The 19,689-nt window shown below is 31.8% G+C and overlaps 3 protein-coding genes across 3 annotated transcripts; 2 read left to right on the forward strand and 1 right to left on the reverse strand.

The window, feature by feature from the left end:
• The first annotated feature begins 1,310 nt into the window (after window positions 1–1,310).
• On the forward strand, window positions 1,311–3,106 carry LOC107905345 (putative homeobox-leucine zipper protein ATHB-51). Its single transcript, XM_016831991.2, has 3 exons — window positions 1,311–1,707; window positions 1,801–2,147; window positions 2,634–3,106. The coding sequence occupies exons 1-3, from the start codon at window positions 1,356–1,358 to the stop codon at window positions 2,880–2,882; spliced, it is 948 nt and encodes a 315-aa protein (XP_016687480.2). The 5' UTR covers window positions 1,311–1,355; the 3' UTR covers window positions 2,883–3,106.
• A 2,210-nt stretch (window positions 3,107–5,316) lies between these two features.
• Window positions 5,317–7,187, reverse strand: LOC107905344 (60S ribosomal protein L24). The gene is made up of 5 exons (XM_016831990.2): window positions 7,001–7,187; window positions 6,324–6,399; window positions 6,135–6,236; window positions 5,753–5,901; window positions 5,317–5,661 (listed from the first exon to the last, which is right to left on the reverse strand). The coding sequence occupies exons 1-5, from the start codon at window positions 7,009–7,011 to the stop codon at window positions 5,505–5,507; spliced, it is 495 nt and encodes a 164-aa protein (XP_016687479.1). The 5' UTR covers window positions 7,012–7,187; the 3' UTR covers window positions 5,317–5,504.
• A 2,076-nt stretch (window positions 7,188–9,263) lies between these two features.
• LOC121214031 (SRSF protein kinase 2) lies at window positions 9,264–16,190 on the forward strand. Its single transcript, XM_041087639.1, has 5 exons — window positions 9,264–9,725; window positions 10,130–11,098; window positions 13,007–13,054; window positions 13,148–13,572; window positions 15,806–16,190. The coding sequence occupies exons 1-5, from the start codon at window positions 9,516–9,518 to the stop codon at window positions 16,029–16,031; spliced, it is 1,878 nt and encodes a 625-aa protein (XP_040943573.1). The 5' UTR covers window positions 9,264–9,515; the 3' UTR covers window positions 16,032–16,190.
• Window positions 16,191–19,689: the final 3,499 nt, after the last annotated feature.

Below are 19,689 nucleotides of genomic sequence, written 5' to 3' on the forward strand. Positions count from 1 at the left end.
AGTGAGCCTTTAAATGCCACGTCGATTTCACGGGTGTGTGGTAGGTCGCTTCGATTTCACAAGATTACACACCGAACAAAAAAATCACAATTTTTAGGTTTTTCGGACATTCTAAGACATATATATGATAAAAAAAAAAGAAGAAGATAGGAGTGAGCCGTTAGAGAATATTAAAAAAATAACTCGAAAAATATCATTGAAGCTAATTTTTTGAAGCAGATTTCCGTCAAGATTGAAGATTCTCAGTTTATTTCTTAGTAAGTTATCACGAGTTTCTTTATTTTTTTCGGTTATATTGTATCTTGGATGTTTCTATTTTCAAGCATTAAGTAATTTTCTAAATACCTAAGGGAGATGAACCCTATGATGGATTCTATCGCTTGATTTTTATTTTATGCAATAAATATTTAGTTTCTTATTCTCAATTATGTGTACTTAATTCTTGGTTTAATATTTCTAGAGTATTGATCCATGTTCAATGTGCTTAAATCGGTGGTTGAATAAACCCTATTTAAGAGTAGATCTTGCATAATTGAGAGGAGTTGCATACAATCCTAAAAATAGGGTGATATAAATCTACCGGATTAGAGTTAAATCTAATAGGGGAATCCATAGCATGAGTTATGCGATAATAGAGGTTTTAATTAGAAATGATTTCAATTAATCAACTTAGAATTAGTTGATCTTATGTCATAATTTAGGTATTTCTATGGATCAATGTGCTAAGTAAAAGAAATTGTGTAATTTAGATTAATAGTGATAGATGAAATCTAGGCGAATTATTTCCCGGGTATTGTTTCGCTTATTGGTTGTTAATAAACTATTTTTCTGATTTGTTCTTTGTTGTGTTCGTTAGTTAATTAAATTAATTCATTTTAGTATTTAAAGCAATCACTCGAATTACTCGACTAAATAATAAAAAGACAATAATTATTAATACTTTTAGTCTTCATAAAAATAATATATTTATTCACCATAACTATACTACGTGCAATTCTCTTAATCAAATTTCTAGTTATTTTCGTCACATTACGAATTTAACACTTATTACATACTTTCCAGCTCTAATAAATAAGACCTGATTAAAACCGATTCGATAACCGGTTGGAGAGAGCTAAAGACAGGTAAGGGTGACGCGTGAGAAAATGAAGGCATAATGTCAGTTTTGATGGAGGCAGGTTTACGGGACCAGATGGAGACCTGTGATTGCACGTTTCCATTTCTCTCTCTCTCTCTCTCTATCTACCTCTTTCCCCCATTTTCACTTCTTGTTATTAGCCGACAAGAGTCCAGCTATTTGCCCCCCCCCTTTTTCTCTCCCTTTAAATTCACACACATTAGCACATATTGGTTCCATGCACCCCAAAAGTGAAGTAAAACCCCTGCAACCCCCCCCCCCTTTCAGTCTCCCCCTCACGCATTGTTGCACCCCCAAAAGCCAATGTTTTAGACACTACCCTTTGTTAACTATCACTTTCCATGCTTCTTTAAGCTCACTCTTTGGTCTCTGCTGCTCTGGTCTGGTCTCACTTGGTGGTCCTTTTATATATATATATATATATTACAAACGGAGGATACTCTTTGGAATATATTGGAGAGAAAGCAAAAAAGAAATGGATTGGAATGACACTTTTCGACCCTTTGTTTCACGACCAGAACCTTCTCTTAACTTCCTTTATAGTAACTATAATTATGATCAATATCCAGGTAATATATACATGTACATATATACATATATATATGTACTCACTTTCTTTTAATTCTATAAGTGTTTATGTTTCTCTTTTTTTTTTTGGTAAGGTATGGAGATGAAGCAACATCAAGGGTTTATGGAAGTGGGTAATGAGATGGTTCTTCCAGGTTTGAATAAGAACAGCTTCAACAACAACGTTAATCAAGACAAGAAGAAGAGATTGACAAGTGATCAGTTAGACTCGTTGGAAAAGAGTTTCCAAGAAGAGATTAAGTTAGATCCCGACAGGAAAATGAAGTTGTCTAGGGAACTTGGACTTCAACCAAGACAAATCGCTGTCTGGTTCCAAAACAGACGTGCTAGATGGAAAGCTAAACAGCTTGAACGCTTGTATGATTCGCTTAAACAAAAGTTCGATGCTATCTCCCGGGAAAAACAGAAGCTTCAAGATGAGGTATGTCGGTTTTATAATTCATAATTCATGTTTGATATTCGTAATAAAAAAATTGACATAGGAAGCATTTATCATACAAATCATTAAACCCTGTCTTGGGGTTTAACCTATTTCTTTGCTTATACATATATATATATATGTAACTATGTATGTATATGGAGCAAGTACTAGAATTGTTCATGAATTTTGAGATCTCCTAGTCCTTGGATCTTGGAGGATATTCATTATTAAGTAAGAGACAATTTAAGATAGAAACTTTCACTAAAGAAATTAAACAATAACCCTAATTATTCCTTTTGAGTATGATATCTATTACTATTATTCAAGTAAATACATATACATATTCACATCTTATGTATAGCTTTATCCAATTTTATTTAAAATATTCGTACAATTGAATAAATAAAAACTTAAAAACATTAAAATATTTTATAGGAAAAATATATCTATAAAAATAAAAATAATGCAATATCTTATTATATGCAGGTCATGAAATTGAAAGGAATTCTAAGGGAACAAGTGACAAGGAACCAAGTCTCCACAGTTTATACCGAAATCTCCGGCGAAGAGACTGTCGAAAGCACCTCAATCCGTAGCTCGAACAAGCCGAAGATCGCCGGAAACAACCACCACCCCCACCCAGTCGCCGCGTGCAACTATCTTTTCAATGTAGACGAGTATAACCCAGTTTCATCCCCTTATTGGGGTACTGTTCAACTGCCTTCTTATCCCTAATAAGCTAATTAGTGACTTAAATTAATCTTTAATTAGATAATTAGCTTTAGCTTAATTAGTGTTTTGTTAGTAAGATGAGGGAAGATATGTAGTTGTTGAAAGCCATTGTTGAAGGGCTGACATAACATTAATGAGTAATATATATCATATGTATTGTATGTACTAAAATGTTTTAAAAAGCCAAAAGGCTGCTTTAATGAATATTGGATCAAGAGCTTGAACTACTTTTTTTTGCATGAATAAGGCTGAATTTTTGTTTCTTTTTGTTTTTATACTCTTTTTTCTCGTTTATTGTGCTATTTTTGGAAATTTGAATGAACACTGTGTTGAGAAAAAATTTGTCGTTTGAAATTTATGAAAATTTAATCTTATCTTATTATTATACTTAAAATTAAAATCTTTTTATATAAAAGTAATGTAGATTAGTTAATAAATGTATTAAGAGTTGAATTGTATTTTGCATTCTTTACTTAAGAATTGTTAAGTTAATTCCTGTACATTAGATTAAAGAGCAAACCTGCCATACGATCCGTTATATAAATTGGCAAATGTTCTTTTCCATTATGGATAGCGATAGTATGGTCGATCATTGTGGGTATAATGATAGATGTCCTGGACCAAGTTATTTCGATTTTTTTTAATAAATGATTTGCTACGAAAAGATTTTTTTTAGTGAACGTGTCATTTTTTTTACTTTAAATATATATATTGTCTTTGTAAAGACGAAGAAAGAAATAATCTCTCCTAAGTGGAACTTGACATGTCACGCATACCTCGTGCTGGCATGGAAGGACTAATTCAAGTAAAATGGATGAAATTTTTAATAGATAGTAAAGTGGATGAAATTTTTTATGTGGAGGGACTAATTCAAACAAGCAGACAGTAATAGGTCATCACTTAACAGTAGAAATGAAAGGGATTTGAAATTTTTAAAAGGGCTAGCTTGTTAGATAAAGATTAATTTACTCATTTTTTAAAATAAAAAATAAAATACAATTTAATTTTTAATACAAAAGTTCTCATAATACTTTTACTATAATTTAATACAAAATAACAAAATATATATAATAAATAAAAAAATCTAAAAATTTAGCAAAAGTGGGTCACAACTCCTATAATTTATGTTAGTAATAATCCAACTTCATTTCATTGGCTTTTCGCCCAAACATATCGACACTTCCATTGTCTTTTCGAAGGACATGAAAATATAGTCATCCCTATAACTTAGACCAAAGTTAACAATCAAATAACAACTCGAATAATAAATCTAATGACTCAAGTGAGTTAATCCGATGTTTAAAATCGAGGTTTAATCTACAAATTTGTCTATGTGAGTGTAATATGTGTGTACGTAGAACTTATACAGTAAAAAGAATAATCAAATAAAAAATAATAATAATGTTGTAAATACATTAAATGAATGTCTGTAAGCCGTTAAACATATTAAAGTAATGAGATAAAACTCTTTACTTCATTTATAATCAGGAGATCATTAAATGGGGTAATTAAGAAAGCTTAATTCATGGAATGTAATACATTCACTAATTGAATGTAAAGAAACTTATAAATAGCACCTTGTAAGTGAAAATTAAACAATGAAAATTCTCCCGTATTTTTCACCCACTTTTTACTTATTATTATTTTATTAAATTTTCTATAACAAATATCACATTTGATGCCTGTATCTAAAGTAGTATATGAACTTTCATAAATTGATCAATATGGTACATAAATTATCAATATATATTTTATTATGGTACGTGCTATAACACATTAGTGGATGGTTAAACCAACCAATGAAAACTCGACACAGAATTTTGTATTATTCATGCGAACTTAATAGTTTGAGTACTACATTAAGTATTTTCACAGTACAAATATCACATTAGACATTTTATGAAACAACATTTATCAAATATTAAATTTTAAAAAATTAGGAGAAATAACCAATATTGAATTTGAATTAACACAATAAATTTAGATATTAAACTAAAGCATCAAATATTAATCCCTTTTTAGCCTAATTGAGTTTTTTTAAATTATTTAAAAATTTTAATACAAATTGAGTACAAAAATCCTACTAACTCGATAAAATATTTGAACAAAATTCAAAATTTAAATCTAGAATTGAGCTTCCTTGTCAAGGTTATTTGAAATGGATTCAACAAATTGATCAAAAACTGACCAAAGCATCAATCCAAATTAAATCAAGCAATTAAATCGATTGAACTAATGAAACTAATTTTTAATATTTTTATTTTTTTAATGATTTATTTAATCAAGATCCAATCAAACTCTTCGAACAATATATATATTTACATGTTTGGAGGGGAAAAAAATAAAGGACTAAGGTGTAAGCTGAAAAACAAAATAAATCACTGAAAACGGCATTCTCAACTTGGTACAAGACCAAGTATGCATGGCTGAAAAAGTATAAATTCAAAATCCATAAAAGCACTTCATCACAAAACTTCCAACACTGGGTTCATAGTATAGGATCAAGCATAAATGCAAAAACATCATGGCCATCAATGCCATTAACTCCATAAAATTGGCTTCAAAATAAACATACTAACCCTATTTTTATCTGGCTAGGGAAAAACAGATAATAACTTTAGCAACTTAACGCTTTCCACCACCGCCACCAAGCTTGGGGCCTTTCGGTGCTCCACCCTTTGGAACGTTACCCTTGCCCTGAGTCTTTTGTTGCTTTGCCGCTACTTCTGCTTTCTTTGCCTTCTTTTCATCCTTAGTTTTCTTGATTCTTTCCTTGATTTCTCTGCAAAATTAAGATAAATATACAGATTATTTCCCATAAATACAAAGCTTAATACATGTGAAAATCAGTGATGAAAAAGATGGACACACACCGGAGAGCAGCTTCCCTGGCAGCATCACGGACTTCGGGTTTCTCACTTCTCTTCTTCTGGATAACCTCTAAGGTGGCACCAACAATGGATCGGGAGTAAGGCTTCTTTGCTGCACGTCTTCTCTTCTTCACGGCCTCTTGGGCAATATCCTAAATGCAAGTAAACATGGAGATAGATAAATGATAGGGCACAGAAATGATAAAATATAAACGGTAGCAATTTCTAATTCAATCAACTAATCATTCAACCTTGCCCCAACTTTTATCGTATCGATGAGACGTAGAGGAGATGCACAAATTTGCTCAAAAGTTACAAACTCATATAATTACTTCAAATGCAGAAATTTTCTATATAAACTCGGATTTGCAATGTTGAGACTAACCTTCTTATGCTGCTTCCTATACATGGCTGTCCATGTAAGTTTTGAGGGCTTCAGACGGTTGTGGAAGTACCTCTTGCATTTCGAATTGGAAAAGAGGAAAACCTAAAAGAATCAATAAAGATGATTATTCGTTACAAACACAACAAAATAATATTAACTGCTTCAAATCATAACACAATGAAAATTCACCTGAGAATCTCCACGAACAAATCTGATGCCTTTCCCAGGGTATATCTTGGCACCACTAAATCGGCAAAGCTCCGTCCTAACATGCCAACATCACGCAGTTTAGTAATGCAAGAGCATCAATAGATAATAACAATTTCCACAAGGTAATTTTAAACTGAATCTAATGTATCCAAGACACGAGCCTAATCTTTCACTCGATTATTACTTAATCTGCAGTTGAAATGAACACTAGCATTTTTCAGAGTAACATAAGCTGCAAAAATTTCGATGCCAGAACTAAACTAAAACTCCAATTCCACTCTCATAACACAAAATTAATTACATTTCCTGTTTCCATCAGATATTTTAGTAGCCAATCAATCTATTTTATTTTCTGTCATTGATTCAAAGCATTTAGCTTCATTAACTTATCAAATGGTATATTAAAATTAACCGATTTAAAATATAATAATACTTCAACAACAGAAATTTCTGGTTTAATGTTCTGACTAAAATCAATGAACATGAAACCTTCAATCACATTTTCAAAATCAAATCAAACCAAAAGCAGATCCGGGTATAAAAGATTGTTTATCCATAATGAAATGTAATTTTTTTTTTTAAGATCAGATCATTAAATTTCGATTAACGAACAATTTCAAAGAAAAACGAAATAGAGAAATAGAGAATAAACGTACTTGAGAACCATGGCTGCTGCTGCTGCTCTGTTCCTTTCGTATGGAAACCCTAGAAACCCTAGCGGGCGTTGCTATGTATGTATATAAGGGTTTCGTATAATCGGCCCTTATATCATTTTAAAATTACGAATTACCCATCACTGAGAGGGCTTGCTAATGGATGGGTAACTGGAAATGGACCAAGCCCAATATCTTAAAACAATTTTTTTTCTTTATTTTAATGTTAATACAAAGGGTGAATTGCAACCAAGGTTACTAAACTATCAGTACGTTTACATTTTGGTCACTTAATTTCAAAAGGTTTCATTTAAGTCATTGAACTATTCGAAAATTATTATTTAAGTCATTGAGTTATTAAGTTTTTTTTTTAAGTCTGGCTAACAAACTCCAAGCGACTTCGATGACTAATACGATGGATCAGTACTCATTGAAGAGTAGAAGAACATACCTTCGATCCAAGTCGATCTGACAGTCAATGTTTAAGATCAAAGAAGAAAATTGTTTGAATTTTGGTTCGTAAATTTGTGGCACTTAAAGTTGTTTTATGAAATACAAATTGAACTGTAGAAGAAAAGAGGAAAGAAGGACTTTTGATTAGTGCAGGTGTTGCGAATAGAGAATGACATACAATAGCCATTTTACAAACCCAATAATTTAAATAAAAATTTTCGAATAGTTCAATAATCATTTTGTAACTTTTAAAGTTAATTGACTAAAATGTAAACTTACTAATAGTTTAATGATCATGGTGTAATTTACTCTAATTTTTATTATATATTTTAATATATTAATTTTTTTTGAATAATCTCATTATAAGTTCTGATCATATCTGCTATTTTTGACACAATGCTTAGAACTGCTCATAACTTCTCCTCAACCCATAATATAAGAGGATAATGTGCTTTGACGCACTCGAACCCAGCTTTCTTACATTGACAATAATATTTATTCCAATTAAATTAAAACTCAATCGGCTAAATTTTATTATTTAATATTTTTTTAACTTGACAAGCATATCATTAATCTCCCTTGTAGATATAGGGAAAAAAATCCCACTAATGAGATAATTATCCTTTAGAATTACTATTAAAATGATACACGGCCGATATTATTGAGAATTCCCTACCTTGACCAGGAATCTCAATTATTAAATTATTAAATATTTTGAGAAGATGGCGATGACACCTCACTCAGCCAATCTCATCATCACGAAGGATCCAAGCCCCTCCTTAAACACCACTTGTTAAAATTTAAGGTAAATTACACTCAAGATCATTCAGCTATTAGATAATTTACACTTTAGTCACTTGATTTTTTTTTATAAGTTGCTAACGGGAATTAGATGTGGCGATGAGTAAATTTACAATTCGATCACTCAATATTAGTAATTGTACAAGTTGGTCATTGATTATTAGTAAATTCGTAAGTTTACACATTTGTCACTTAATCTTTGCACTGTCACTCCCTAAGTTGATAATCCAAACAATATTGACAACAATTCAAAGCCACAATCAAAGAAAACAAAAGTACAAAGAAAGAAAGAAATAAATTATATGGTTTTAATAAGCCCCCAGATAAGACGTACAAAAGGAAAGGGATATGATAAGATCATGGAAAAGAGAATCGAAATATTAAAAAATGAGACTCAAACATATCGAATTTAGTCAAGAGTTAGTCGGAGAATTCCAAGCAACGAGCCTCAATCCAAAAGGTCAATGAGAAAGTCTCGTTGAAAAAAGGAACATATTAGAGTTAGGTAGTCATCCGACGAAGATGTAAGGAGATCGAAGTGCTTCTTCATTAGGGCTTTGAGCTTAAACTAACGAAGTTTGAAACTATTTTAAGAAAAATTAAACCATAAGGTTGAAAGAGAGGGAAAAAGCTCTGGTTCAGTGTGTTTCTTTGTTGGAAGAGAAGGCTGGACGATGGCGAGATTACTGGAATATAACTGTGATGGAGTGACCTTGGGTGTGTTTTAGTGACAAACTTGTAACTTTTTTGAAATTGAGTGACCATAGTGTAAATTTACTAATAGTTGGTTAAAGTGTAGTTTACCTCTTGATGAGTAGTCAAACATCAAATATAGCAACTTAATGATAAATGACTTAAATGATAACTTTTGAATAGTTTAGTAATTAATTTGTATCTTTCCGAAATTAAATGATCAAAGTGTAAACTCACTAATAGTTAAGTGACCTTCCATGAAATTTAGCCTAAAATTTTAAAACAAGTTTAAGAGGAGGAAGAGGATCGTAAAATCAATAGAAAGGAAAAGAAAAACACCAAATTTCAAAGTCCCTCGCACCGGGGGAATTAACAGTAACACTCCCGCACATTTTCTTTTTCTAAATTAATTTTTCCTTCAATCCAAACAGAAAAAGAAGAGGAAATTTCCTTTCTCTTTCTTTAACAGTAGCTACAAGATCTACTAATCCAGCTGAATTTAATCGAAGAACTGTTGATTATTTTTTTGGTAAAAAGATAGTTTTTACTTTTTAGATTTGGAAGAGAAGGAATGGGGGACAAGAAGGAGGAAGAAGAGTGGAGTGGAAGTGAGAGTAGCGATTACACGTCGGAAGACGAAGGAACGGAAGATTACCGGCGGGGCGGTTACCACGCTGTTAGAATCGGCGACACTTTCAAGAACGGACGTTACGTTGTGCAAAGCAAGCTCGGTTGGGGCAATTTCTCCACCGTTTGGCTCGCTTGGGACACTCAGCTCTCTGTACATCTCTCTAGCTTTATCTTACTCTATTTCTGTACTTGTTCAGCTTAATTACGACATCGTTTAGTAAATCTGTGTACTTTATTCGAGAAGTTAGCTGCTGGCTTTTTAGCTGTAGTTCTTTTTGTTTCTTTCAGTAGTCAATCCTGTAGTTGAAGAAATTTATCTGAAAAAAAAAAAAGCAAATTATTCCTCTTTATTTTTTAGCAATATTTTGATTTGACTTAATGTTTAGAAATATACAAGAGGGAATATGCAGGAGTACAAGAACCATAAAACAGTGGAAAATCAATAGGAAATTTAATTTATTCTTTTTAATAGTTAACTTGCTTTTCTTTATGTTGGATTTTAATAATTCGCTGTTGTTGTTGTTGTTTTTGTTTTTTTGTTTTTTTTAATTACAGCGTTATGTAGCTTTGAAAGTACAGAAAAGTGCAAAGCATTATACTGAGGCAGCAATGGATGAGATAACAATCTTACAACAGATTGCGGATGGGGATAAAGAAGATAAAAAATGTGTAGTGAAGCTTTTAGATCATTTTAAGCATTCAGGTCCAAATGGACAGCATGTTTGTATGGTGTTTGAATACTTGGGCGATAATCTTTTGACGCTCATCAAGTACTCTGATTATCGTGGAATGCCTATTCATAGGGTTAAGGAGATATGTTTCCATATTTTAGCGGGGTTAGATTACTTGCATAGGGAGCTTTCCATTATACACACTGATCTGAAGCCTGAAAATATTTTACTCTTGTTGATGATAGATCCGTCTAAGGATCCAAGAAAGTCAGGCACCCCTCTTGTCCTTCCTAATAACAAGTACAAGATGTTGCTGGACTCTTTAAATTCAACTAATGGGGACTTGAGTAGAAATCAAAAGAAAAAGATTCGTAGAAAGGCTAAGCGAGCAGCTCAAGGGTGTGTCGAGAAGGAAGTTTCTGCAGCTGCCGGTATGGATCCTGAAACGTCTGGTGCAGCTGAGTCATCTCTGAGTGAATACACAAATGTGGATTCTATTGAAGAACGTCCCGCTTGTTCTAGTAATGCCAATAGATTGTCTGATGCTGATACTACCAAGGATACTGATCAAGCAAGTGTAGGTAATAAGAGAGGAAGCCGCTCCACAAGGAGGAAACTGTTGGCATCAGTTGACTTAAAGTGCAAATTAGTTGACTTTGGTAATGCATGTTGGACATATAAACAGTTTACTAATGATATTCAGACAAGACAGTATAGATGTCCGGAGGTGATACTAGGATCTAAGTATTCTACGTCAGCGGATCTTTGGTCATTTGCTTGCATTTGTTTTGAGCTTGCAACGGGTGATGTACTCTTTGATCCTCATAGTGGTGATAACTTTGACAGAGATGAGGTATTTTATTTACAAAGCTCGTATCTGTTTTATGTTTGTCTTGGCACTGCATATGATTGATGTTTTTGTTTTAATGGTCTCTCTTATGTACTTTTCTTATTCATGCTATTGAAAATGGGGTTGGGGGGATGGGGGATTTTCTTTGGAGTCATCATTAATACGATAATCTTATTCCTTTGATTTAGTTCCCAGCTGAAATCCTGTAATATGTTATTAAGGGGACACAGTACTACTTTGTTAGGTTATTGTTTTGTAGAAGGATAGAAAATGAGAAGAGTGAAAATAATAGAGGTGTCTTGTTTCTTCACTTTTGGAGGGATCTGTAAAGTTTAATAGTGGGAAATCTTTCATTGTGCTTATTCACGGTAAAAGTATCATGGAAGCCCTTGTACGAAGAGTCAGATAGCGTTTTGCTTCCTCTACTAAAAAAAGGGCAAATTAGTCCATATACGTTAGATCAAATAGCAAATTGGTTCTTCTTTTACATATTCCATCTATTTCTACTATTAAAAACTGGTCCTTGTACGTCAGAAAGAGGTACATGTGGCACGCCACATGTAACTGTTTGGTTATTCTATCAGTCACGCCAGTTTTTTAACAGTAGAAACAGATGAATTTTTAAATGAAATGATTAGTTTTTTCTTTGATCTAATATACAGGTACTAGTTTGCCTATTTTTTGAGTAAAGGTGGCAAAATGCAATTTGATTATTAGTATAAGGGCCTCTATGGTACCCTTACCGTCTATTCATTTATATTTTCATTTATTTGTTATACTTCACCTTCTTCACTTCTTTTTATCCAAGATACTTTAAATTCTGGTGTTCATTTCCACTGTGTTGTAACCGTAAGTTAGTAATTAGTGTCTTTGTTATTTAGACTTGGGTGTGATGGTTGGATACGGATAAGTCAGATATAAGTATGTTCAATTTTTTCTTTCTTCTATTCATTTGGAGAGTCATATCCATATCTATGGCCCAATATGTATTGGACACATGTATTCCAAGAAAAATAAAGAGTTGGAGGAGTATACTTTAGTATTATATTATTGGAAATGATAGCTGAGCAGAATGTAAGCTATTCATGAGCCCAATATGTATGCATGTACCTATGTCTGCATATGTATACACATATTTTGGCAGCATTGTAGAGTTTATCTTACGTTGTGCTTAGGCATGAGTTCCATTAAAAAAAAGTATGCTATTCATGTTTGAGATAAAAGTTGAATGATCAATATGGTCTTTTTTTCTGATCTAAATGGTTTGAAATGCCTGTATTTTTGCTTCCTTTTTCTGGACCCTAAACTCAATTTCATAAGAATAACATTTTTTGGTGTACGCTTATAAGCTTATGATGGTGCAAGGATATTGTTTCCGAGCACTATAATGAAGAGTGTTCCTTACTTTGGTTATGTGCTTCTATAACTTTTTGTTTTTGGTATATTTGAAGAGTAGTCACCGGTCAATGTAACTGATTCAGCTTTTAGTTTTGAAAGTGCTCACGAAGCGTTGAACATGCTAAATGGCTGAATGCCATATGTGGATTACTTTTAATTGTTGTTAAATATCTAGAATTTGCCATCACAGTTTATGATATGTTAATAATAATTTTCTGTATTTTGGAATATTTATGTTATGCATATGCCTTGTGTATGCATGTACCTATGTCTGCATATGTATACACATACTTTGGCAGCATTGTAGAGTTTATCTTTAGTTGTGCTTAGGCATGAGTTCCATTATAGAGGACAAATGAACTATGGGGAAAAGCTTGAACTCGAAAACTTAAGAAAATAAATGGGCCGAAAGTTGTTTGTTGTACGGATGTTTTGATTTTGCTTTCATTTAAACAAGCACCGATCAAAATATATGCTTTACATGAATGTAATGTTATTATCCCATCTGTTCAGGACCATTTAGCTTTAATGATGGAGCTTCTAGGAATGATGCCACGCAAGGTGAGAATTCTCATTTCGACCTATTAATATTTTTTTGCTTTCTTTTAAGACTCCTGCATTTCAACTTAAATCATGTATTGAATTAATGCGCAGATTGCCTTGGGTGGTCGTTATTCACGAGACTTCTTCAACCGATACGGTGACTTAAGACACATCCGTCGGTTGCGTTTCTGGCCATTGAATAAAGTCCTTATTGAAAAGTACGAGTTCAGCGAGCAAGATGCAAGTGACATGACTGACTTCCTGGTTCCAATCCTTGATTTTGTGCCCGAGAAACGGCCTAGTGCTGCTCAGTGCCTTGTTCATCCATGGATTGATGCTGGTCCCCGACTTTTAGAGCCATCAGGGTCTTCATCGCAAACCCAAGTAGCGGTTTCTGAGAAAAAAACGAAGGAGATGGATGATATGGAGGCAATGGAGGTTGCAATGGGGAATATTGCCATAAGTGCAGATTCTAAACATGCCAAAGATCACCAGCCTCCTTCGAAACCCTCCAACGCAGCCATTTCTTCTTCCAGGTAGGAGCTTGCCTCTTTATTTTATATATGCGTAGGCTAGTTTTGTGTCTGTATCTATGCACGGAACATGTAATTCTTTAAAAAAACATATTTTTTATAAAATATAACTGAAAATGAAATTACATTCATATGCACTGGAAATTTGCTCTTTCTTTTTAAATTATTTTTCATTTTCCAGAATGTTTTGTTTTCTTTCATCACTAGAAATAGATTGGATAAGTTATAATAATTATTATGGTGGTGTGGGAAGATAACAATAAACAAAGGTTTCAACTTTCTATCATTTTCTTTGGTTTTATTTTTCATCCTTGTATATTTTGGTATGAAAAAGAGTTACAATAAAATCATTGAATCTTAAGGATACAATAAAATCTAATGATTGTTTACCTTTTGTATCGATAAAAATAATTCATCGAGCATTCAGCAATGTATAACAAAGCTATTAATTTTTAGGGTAAACTATCATGTTAGTTACCCAACTTTCATAAATTTTCATTTTGAATTCCGAAAATAAAAAATTTGCAACTTGAATATTGTCCTTATATAGTTTTATCATTTTAACCATTTGTTATTAATTTGTCATTACATACTTGCCAACTTCAATAAATTTTTATTTTGGTCATTTTTTCTTTAGAAATATATATTTTTTTTAAATTTGGGCTTTTAGAGGAAATTGAGTTGTTTAGCTCTTGAGATGAAACTCAAGTTTACTAAATTCCATATAAATAGACCTGATCATAGGTCAGGTTGATACAAGGCATCTAAGCTTATTTTTTAGGCTTGGGCTGGGGTTTGTCCCAAAAAATAGGCAAAAAATTATGCTCAATCTCGGTCTAGATTTAAAATGTTAAACCCGAACTCGATTTGACCCGTCTATATTAAATTATTTTAGATTATTTTTATATAAAAATAAAATTTTTAAAAATATAATACATCAAATACATTAAAAATATTAAAATAAATGTTTCCCAACACATTGAAAATGCATTAAAAAATTATGCTTAAATAAGACTAAGATAGTTGTAACTTAGTAAGCAAATGTCTTTAAAATAGTAATAAAATGAACAATAAAACAAGAGCTATACAATATCTAAACAACAACAATAAAATAGTGACTATAATAGCGAAATAACAATATGACAGCAGCAAAACAACATTAAAAGTATCAGTGATTAAGATTCGGAGGTTGGGTAGGTTTTTTGGGTTTTAACTTTTGTGTAATAGATTTTGTTATAATTGAGTTAGTGATTTAGTATAATATATATAACTATATATAAAATTAATATAATTATTTTTTATAATATAATACATTTAGGTCAAGCTAAAAAAATTTTACTCGAACCTTAATTTTTATTCAAGTTCATTTTTCATATTTATATTTTTGTTTAAACTCTCCCACTTTTCAAAGGGGTCTTTCATTTTGAGTGAGTAGCTTAATCCATGATCAGGTCTAAATGTAAGTGGCCAAAAAAATTTCATGTAAAAAATCATTTTTTTCCTATAAAAATTCAAGCAGTTAAAACACCATACTTTTTTCTTTTTACTAAAAAAACTAAAATTAATTTTAAAAAATTAAAAATAAAATAAACTTTCTTGTAAAAAGTCAAGTTTTTCAAATAAAACCCCAGATAATTTCTTATAAAACCTCAAGTTTGTCCCTCTTACTAATAAAAACTAAAATTAATTAAAAAAAGAAAGAAATTGAAGAAGATAAATTGGTTCTTTTTTATAGTTTTTCTTGTAATTAAACCTCGTATTTTTTTTACACCTCTTTTTTGTATTTTACAATTCATGATTTTATGTTTAAAGTTTGCGGTTGTTCCTCCTAACGTCTTCTTCAAGGATTGAATTTGTGTTCTCTTCTTAAGAGTGTAATATTCCTTACTATTAGACTCAATACTCATTGAACTTTAAAAAAAAATTGAATTTGATATTCTTACGCAAGATATATTTAAACAAAGATATATTATTATAGTTCACCAAAAATCCTTTAAATATATGAAAATCTTGAAAAAGAAATAGTATACACCCAAGTTTGACACTCTTATTTAAATTCAGTTACCTAAATCCGAGTAAAAGAAAACCCATCACCAAAGTCTAACATTTAATCTTTTCAACCAAATAGAATGAAGTATCATATGAAAAACATCATATCTCTTTGGTGTAGAATTCAACTCAAAATGCCTTTTAACTTGAACAACTCTTTTTTGCATTCTTTTATATTGCCTTTCAGGTATCCCCATCAATCTTTTCTTCAACTCCTCGATTTCCTCGATCGGAACCGTCACCGAAAACGTTTTCCAATCCAAAACATCGCTAAACGGCGGCACGTAATCTTTCGATATCAAAATCGGGACGCATCCGTTGTACAAAGCCTCCACAACCCTGGGGCTTGCAACTTCGTAGCCACTGGGACAAAGGCAGTATTTACTTTTTCTCATCAAGTCAATGTAAGATAATCCTTTCGGAAGGTACTCGTAAACTTGGATGTCTTGATCTTTTCTTTTCCAATGCTTGAACAATATTGGTCTAATGGGACCATGGTTCCCTCCTGCAAAGAAAGCTAAGATCGAACGCTTCGATGGAGATAGTCCACCGTTATTGAGCCCTTCGAGTTTATTGCCTCTGATATTGATTTCTGGGATCGATACATCTTTCATCGGATCGAACCTTTCAGAGGTGTTTGCGTTGCATAAAGCACGAATTGAGTTTCTCACTAGCTCCGGAACATAGAAGCTACTATAAGGCCCCTGAAACACAACTGAAAAAAGTATTTAGAAATAGGCTAATTCATTAGAACTTCTATCAACCTAGCGCTAAATGTTAATTCGAATATAACGTAAAAAATATTTAAAATATAAGAATAAAAATTTTGAAATGTATGCTTATTGCATGAATAACTTGAATCTGGTGTATTAAAACTTAAAAGTAATAACGTTCCTAAGTTTTAAAGTTAAAATATACTTTAAGTCTCTATACTTTTCATATATTTAAAATTTAATCCTCTTACTTTCATTTCAATGAATTTAGTCCTTCTACTTTTCAGATTTAAAACTACAAATTCAATTGTTAACATCGTTAAAATTCTTTTGTTAAATTCAAATTCATTACAACATAATTTTTAAGTTATATGGTTATCAAGTAAGTATTTTTTTTTTAATTTCAAAATGTCACACCAATAAATTTAACAAAAAAACGATATTAACAATTAGACCTGAATTTTGAAATTCGAAAAGTTGATGACTAAATTCTTGGAAATAAGCGTACATAGATTAAATTCCAAGTTTACGAAAAGTACAAAAACTTATAGCATGTTTTAACCAAGTTTTAATAATACTATATGTTCTTTTAATTGGTTGATACTTTAAATTGATCCCAAATTTTAAAATGTTCTAACCGAGTTATCAAATTATTATATCAGTTAAAAATCCTTCTGTCAACTTAGGCTTTAAATGTCAAATTGATTCAGACATGGATCATATTTAGAAACATATAGATCAAATTTTAAACACATGTATCCATTGTATGGACAATTTAGCTTCAAGTATTTTAAGCACATTAGAAATCCAAATTGTCTATACATCAAATATACATGTGTTAAAAATTAGTTCCACATGTCTTACATATGATTAGTATCATATCCGAGCAAAGCATTTAATACTCAAGCTAACAAAAAGATGTGATTGCTTAAATCGATAGAAAACATTAACCCAAAATCATAAATGACACAAAAGGTAAAGTTACCCAATCATGGCAAGCAAGGATGAAGTGATCGGCGCCAAGGCTCCGGTTCCAGTGTGGGTGTTTAGCGGTGATAATGTTGACGTAGTCGGCGACGATCCTCCCAAAGGAACGCAAATCATGAAGGAAATGGCGCATTCTTGTGACACTGTAAGGTAAGAAGAAGGCATGGGCATGGTGGGGATTGTGGGTGCGAAATTTTGTATTGATTTCCATCTTATTGATGAATTGTCCTTCTATGGTGTATATCATCCTGCATGGACCGTCGTGAAATAATGGAACCTCCCCTTCTTTGTACACGAATATCTTAAACTGTTTCTCCATTTCCAGGTAGCTCCTATTTCCATATGGTGATTTTTTAATTAGTTGGCACAATAAGAAGGTGAACTCAGAAGTTATTTTAGGGAGGGTCGAAATTGAATTATAGATTTTTTTGTGAAATTAAAGTGTAATTTTATTTTATATTCACTAATGATTTCATCATTTTTATCATATAATAACTTTTAATTCTATCTTTTATTAAGGGACTAAAAAATAATTTTTCCATTTAAGGAGGGAGGACAAGGCCGATACCTACCCTCTAAATTCACCCTACATAACAAAGGATAACAATGTTAAAACAAGACGGGATATACTATAATGATAACCAACCTCATCGGCAATGCTCATTTAGTGCCTAACTTTTGTCTTGCCAATACGATTATCTGAGTGGCACTATAAGATAAGGAGTGACTCATTGTATAAATTCAGGAGCACAAGGGAGAGCGGGATGGATTCCACAACCTCCCTGCCTTCTCATTTTTTATGGCTCCTCGCCCATATAGGTAAATCAGCCTCACTTTGATCACCTCCTACTCTTTGTTGGCACTTGATATCAACAATATGTAAGAGTTCTCAAAGTTTTTATTATCAACATTGAATAAATTACATATTATGTGAATTGGATTGGTCAAACTAAAGTCTCGTTTTAAATTCAGAAATGTTTAAATAAAAATATTAATCAAATTTTGGTAATTGAATTGGTCACATCATCAATTTTCGGTTCGATCAAATAAATTATTAAAAATTTATAAAAATAAAGTATTATATAGAATTTGAGATTTAGTCTATGTGCTCTAAAAGTTAAAATTTCAATCCTCCTATGTTTTCAATTTAAAATTCCTAATTCAATCATTATCATTATTGATAGTGTCTATCAGAATTTGTTACTTTATCATGTTTACTTTCTGTCATTAATCATATGTATTATCATTTAAGGACAACTTAATCAAAATTTCAAGTTGACAAATTTTGACAGAAAATTCTTTACGATTTTAATAATTAGACGGAGACTTTTAAATAAAAAATAGAACTTATTTTTTAATTTTTTAAGTAGAATAACTAAATCTCAAATTTCGTCAAAGTATAGGGACTAATAGCATATTTTAACTAAGAAAAAACTGTTTCAACCAATTTAAGTGGTTTTTTAGCTCAGTTCAATCAATCCGTACTAGTTTATAAATCAACTACTTTAACTCATCTTTTTGAATTGATAACCCGACTAATTTTCAATCCAACTCATCCGATCCGATTTATATGGAAGTGATTGAAAAGGTTGTAAGATGCACACTTTATAAAGTTAGAAAAGAAAGAGAGAATAATAATATGATAACCTAATTATTAAAGTTAATTAGTGATGAAAATATATGAGTACCTGTGAAAGACTTTAGCATTCCAATAAATAGGACCATCTGGGCTATAATCAGGGTCTTTTAATCTACTCCCATTCATAGCTTCTTTAATGGCAGCTCTTGCTCTTTGTAGACATCTTTCCAACCTATCCAAATCACTCCAATACCACTGTCTTCTTCTATGCTTCAATGGCCGACATCATTTAACTATGAAATAACAGTTAAATCAACAACGAAAAAAAGCTTGTTTAAAATCAACAAAATCAAACATACCCTTTTTGATATACCACAAGTTGCAGCCAAAAATGAAGAGAGAAAAAAGTATAAAAGAATTGTTTCTTACAGTGTATTGAACATGTAGGAGCTGTTGCTGTTGAGCAACACTTGATGAAGAAGAAGAAGAAGAAGAAGAAATAGAGTTGTTTTTAATGGGGGTCTCATTTGAAAAACCTTCTTTTATGGTTTTTGAGTAAGGGTTAGTGGAACTGAAACCCCAAAAGGACCTTTTTGAAACTAATGAAAAAGATAGAAAGCTTGTAAGCAAAATCAATGGTATCGCCACTGATAATAATACTACTTTCATGGATGATGATGGTGATGATGTTTTAATGGAAGAGCAACAAGTTTTGAACCTTATCACCATAGCTGAAGCTTTAATGGGTTTTTTTAACTTATGGTGATTGCCAGTTTCTTTCTAGGAACTTGA

This window comes from Gossypium hirsutum, chromosome D01, assembly GCF_007990345.1.
Source record: "Gossypium hirsutum isolate 1008001.06 chromosome D01, Gossypium_hirsutum_v2.1, whole genome shotgun sequence".
Lineage (NCBI taxonomy): Eukaryota > Viridiplantae > Streptophyta > Magnoliopsida > Malvales > Malvaceae > Gossypium > Gossypium hirsutum.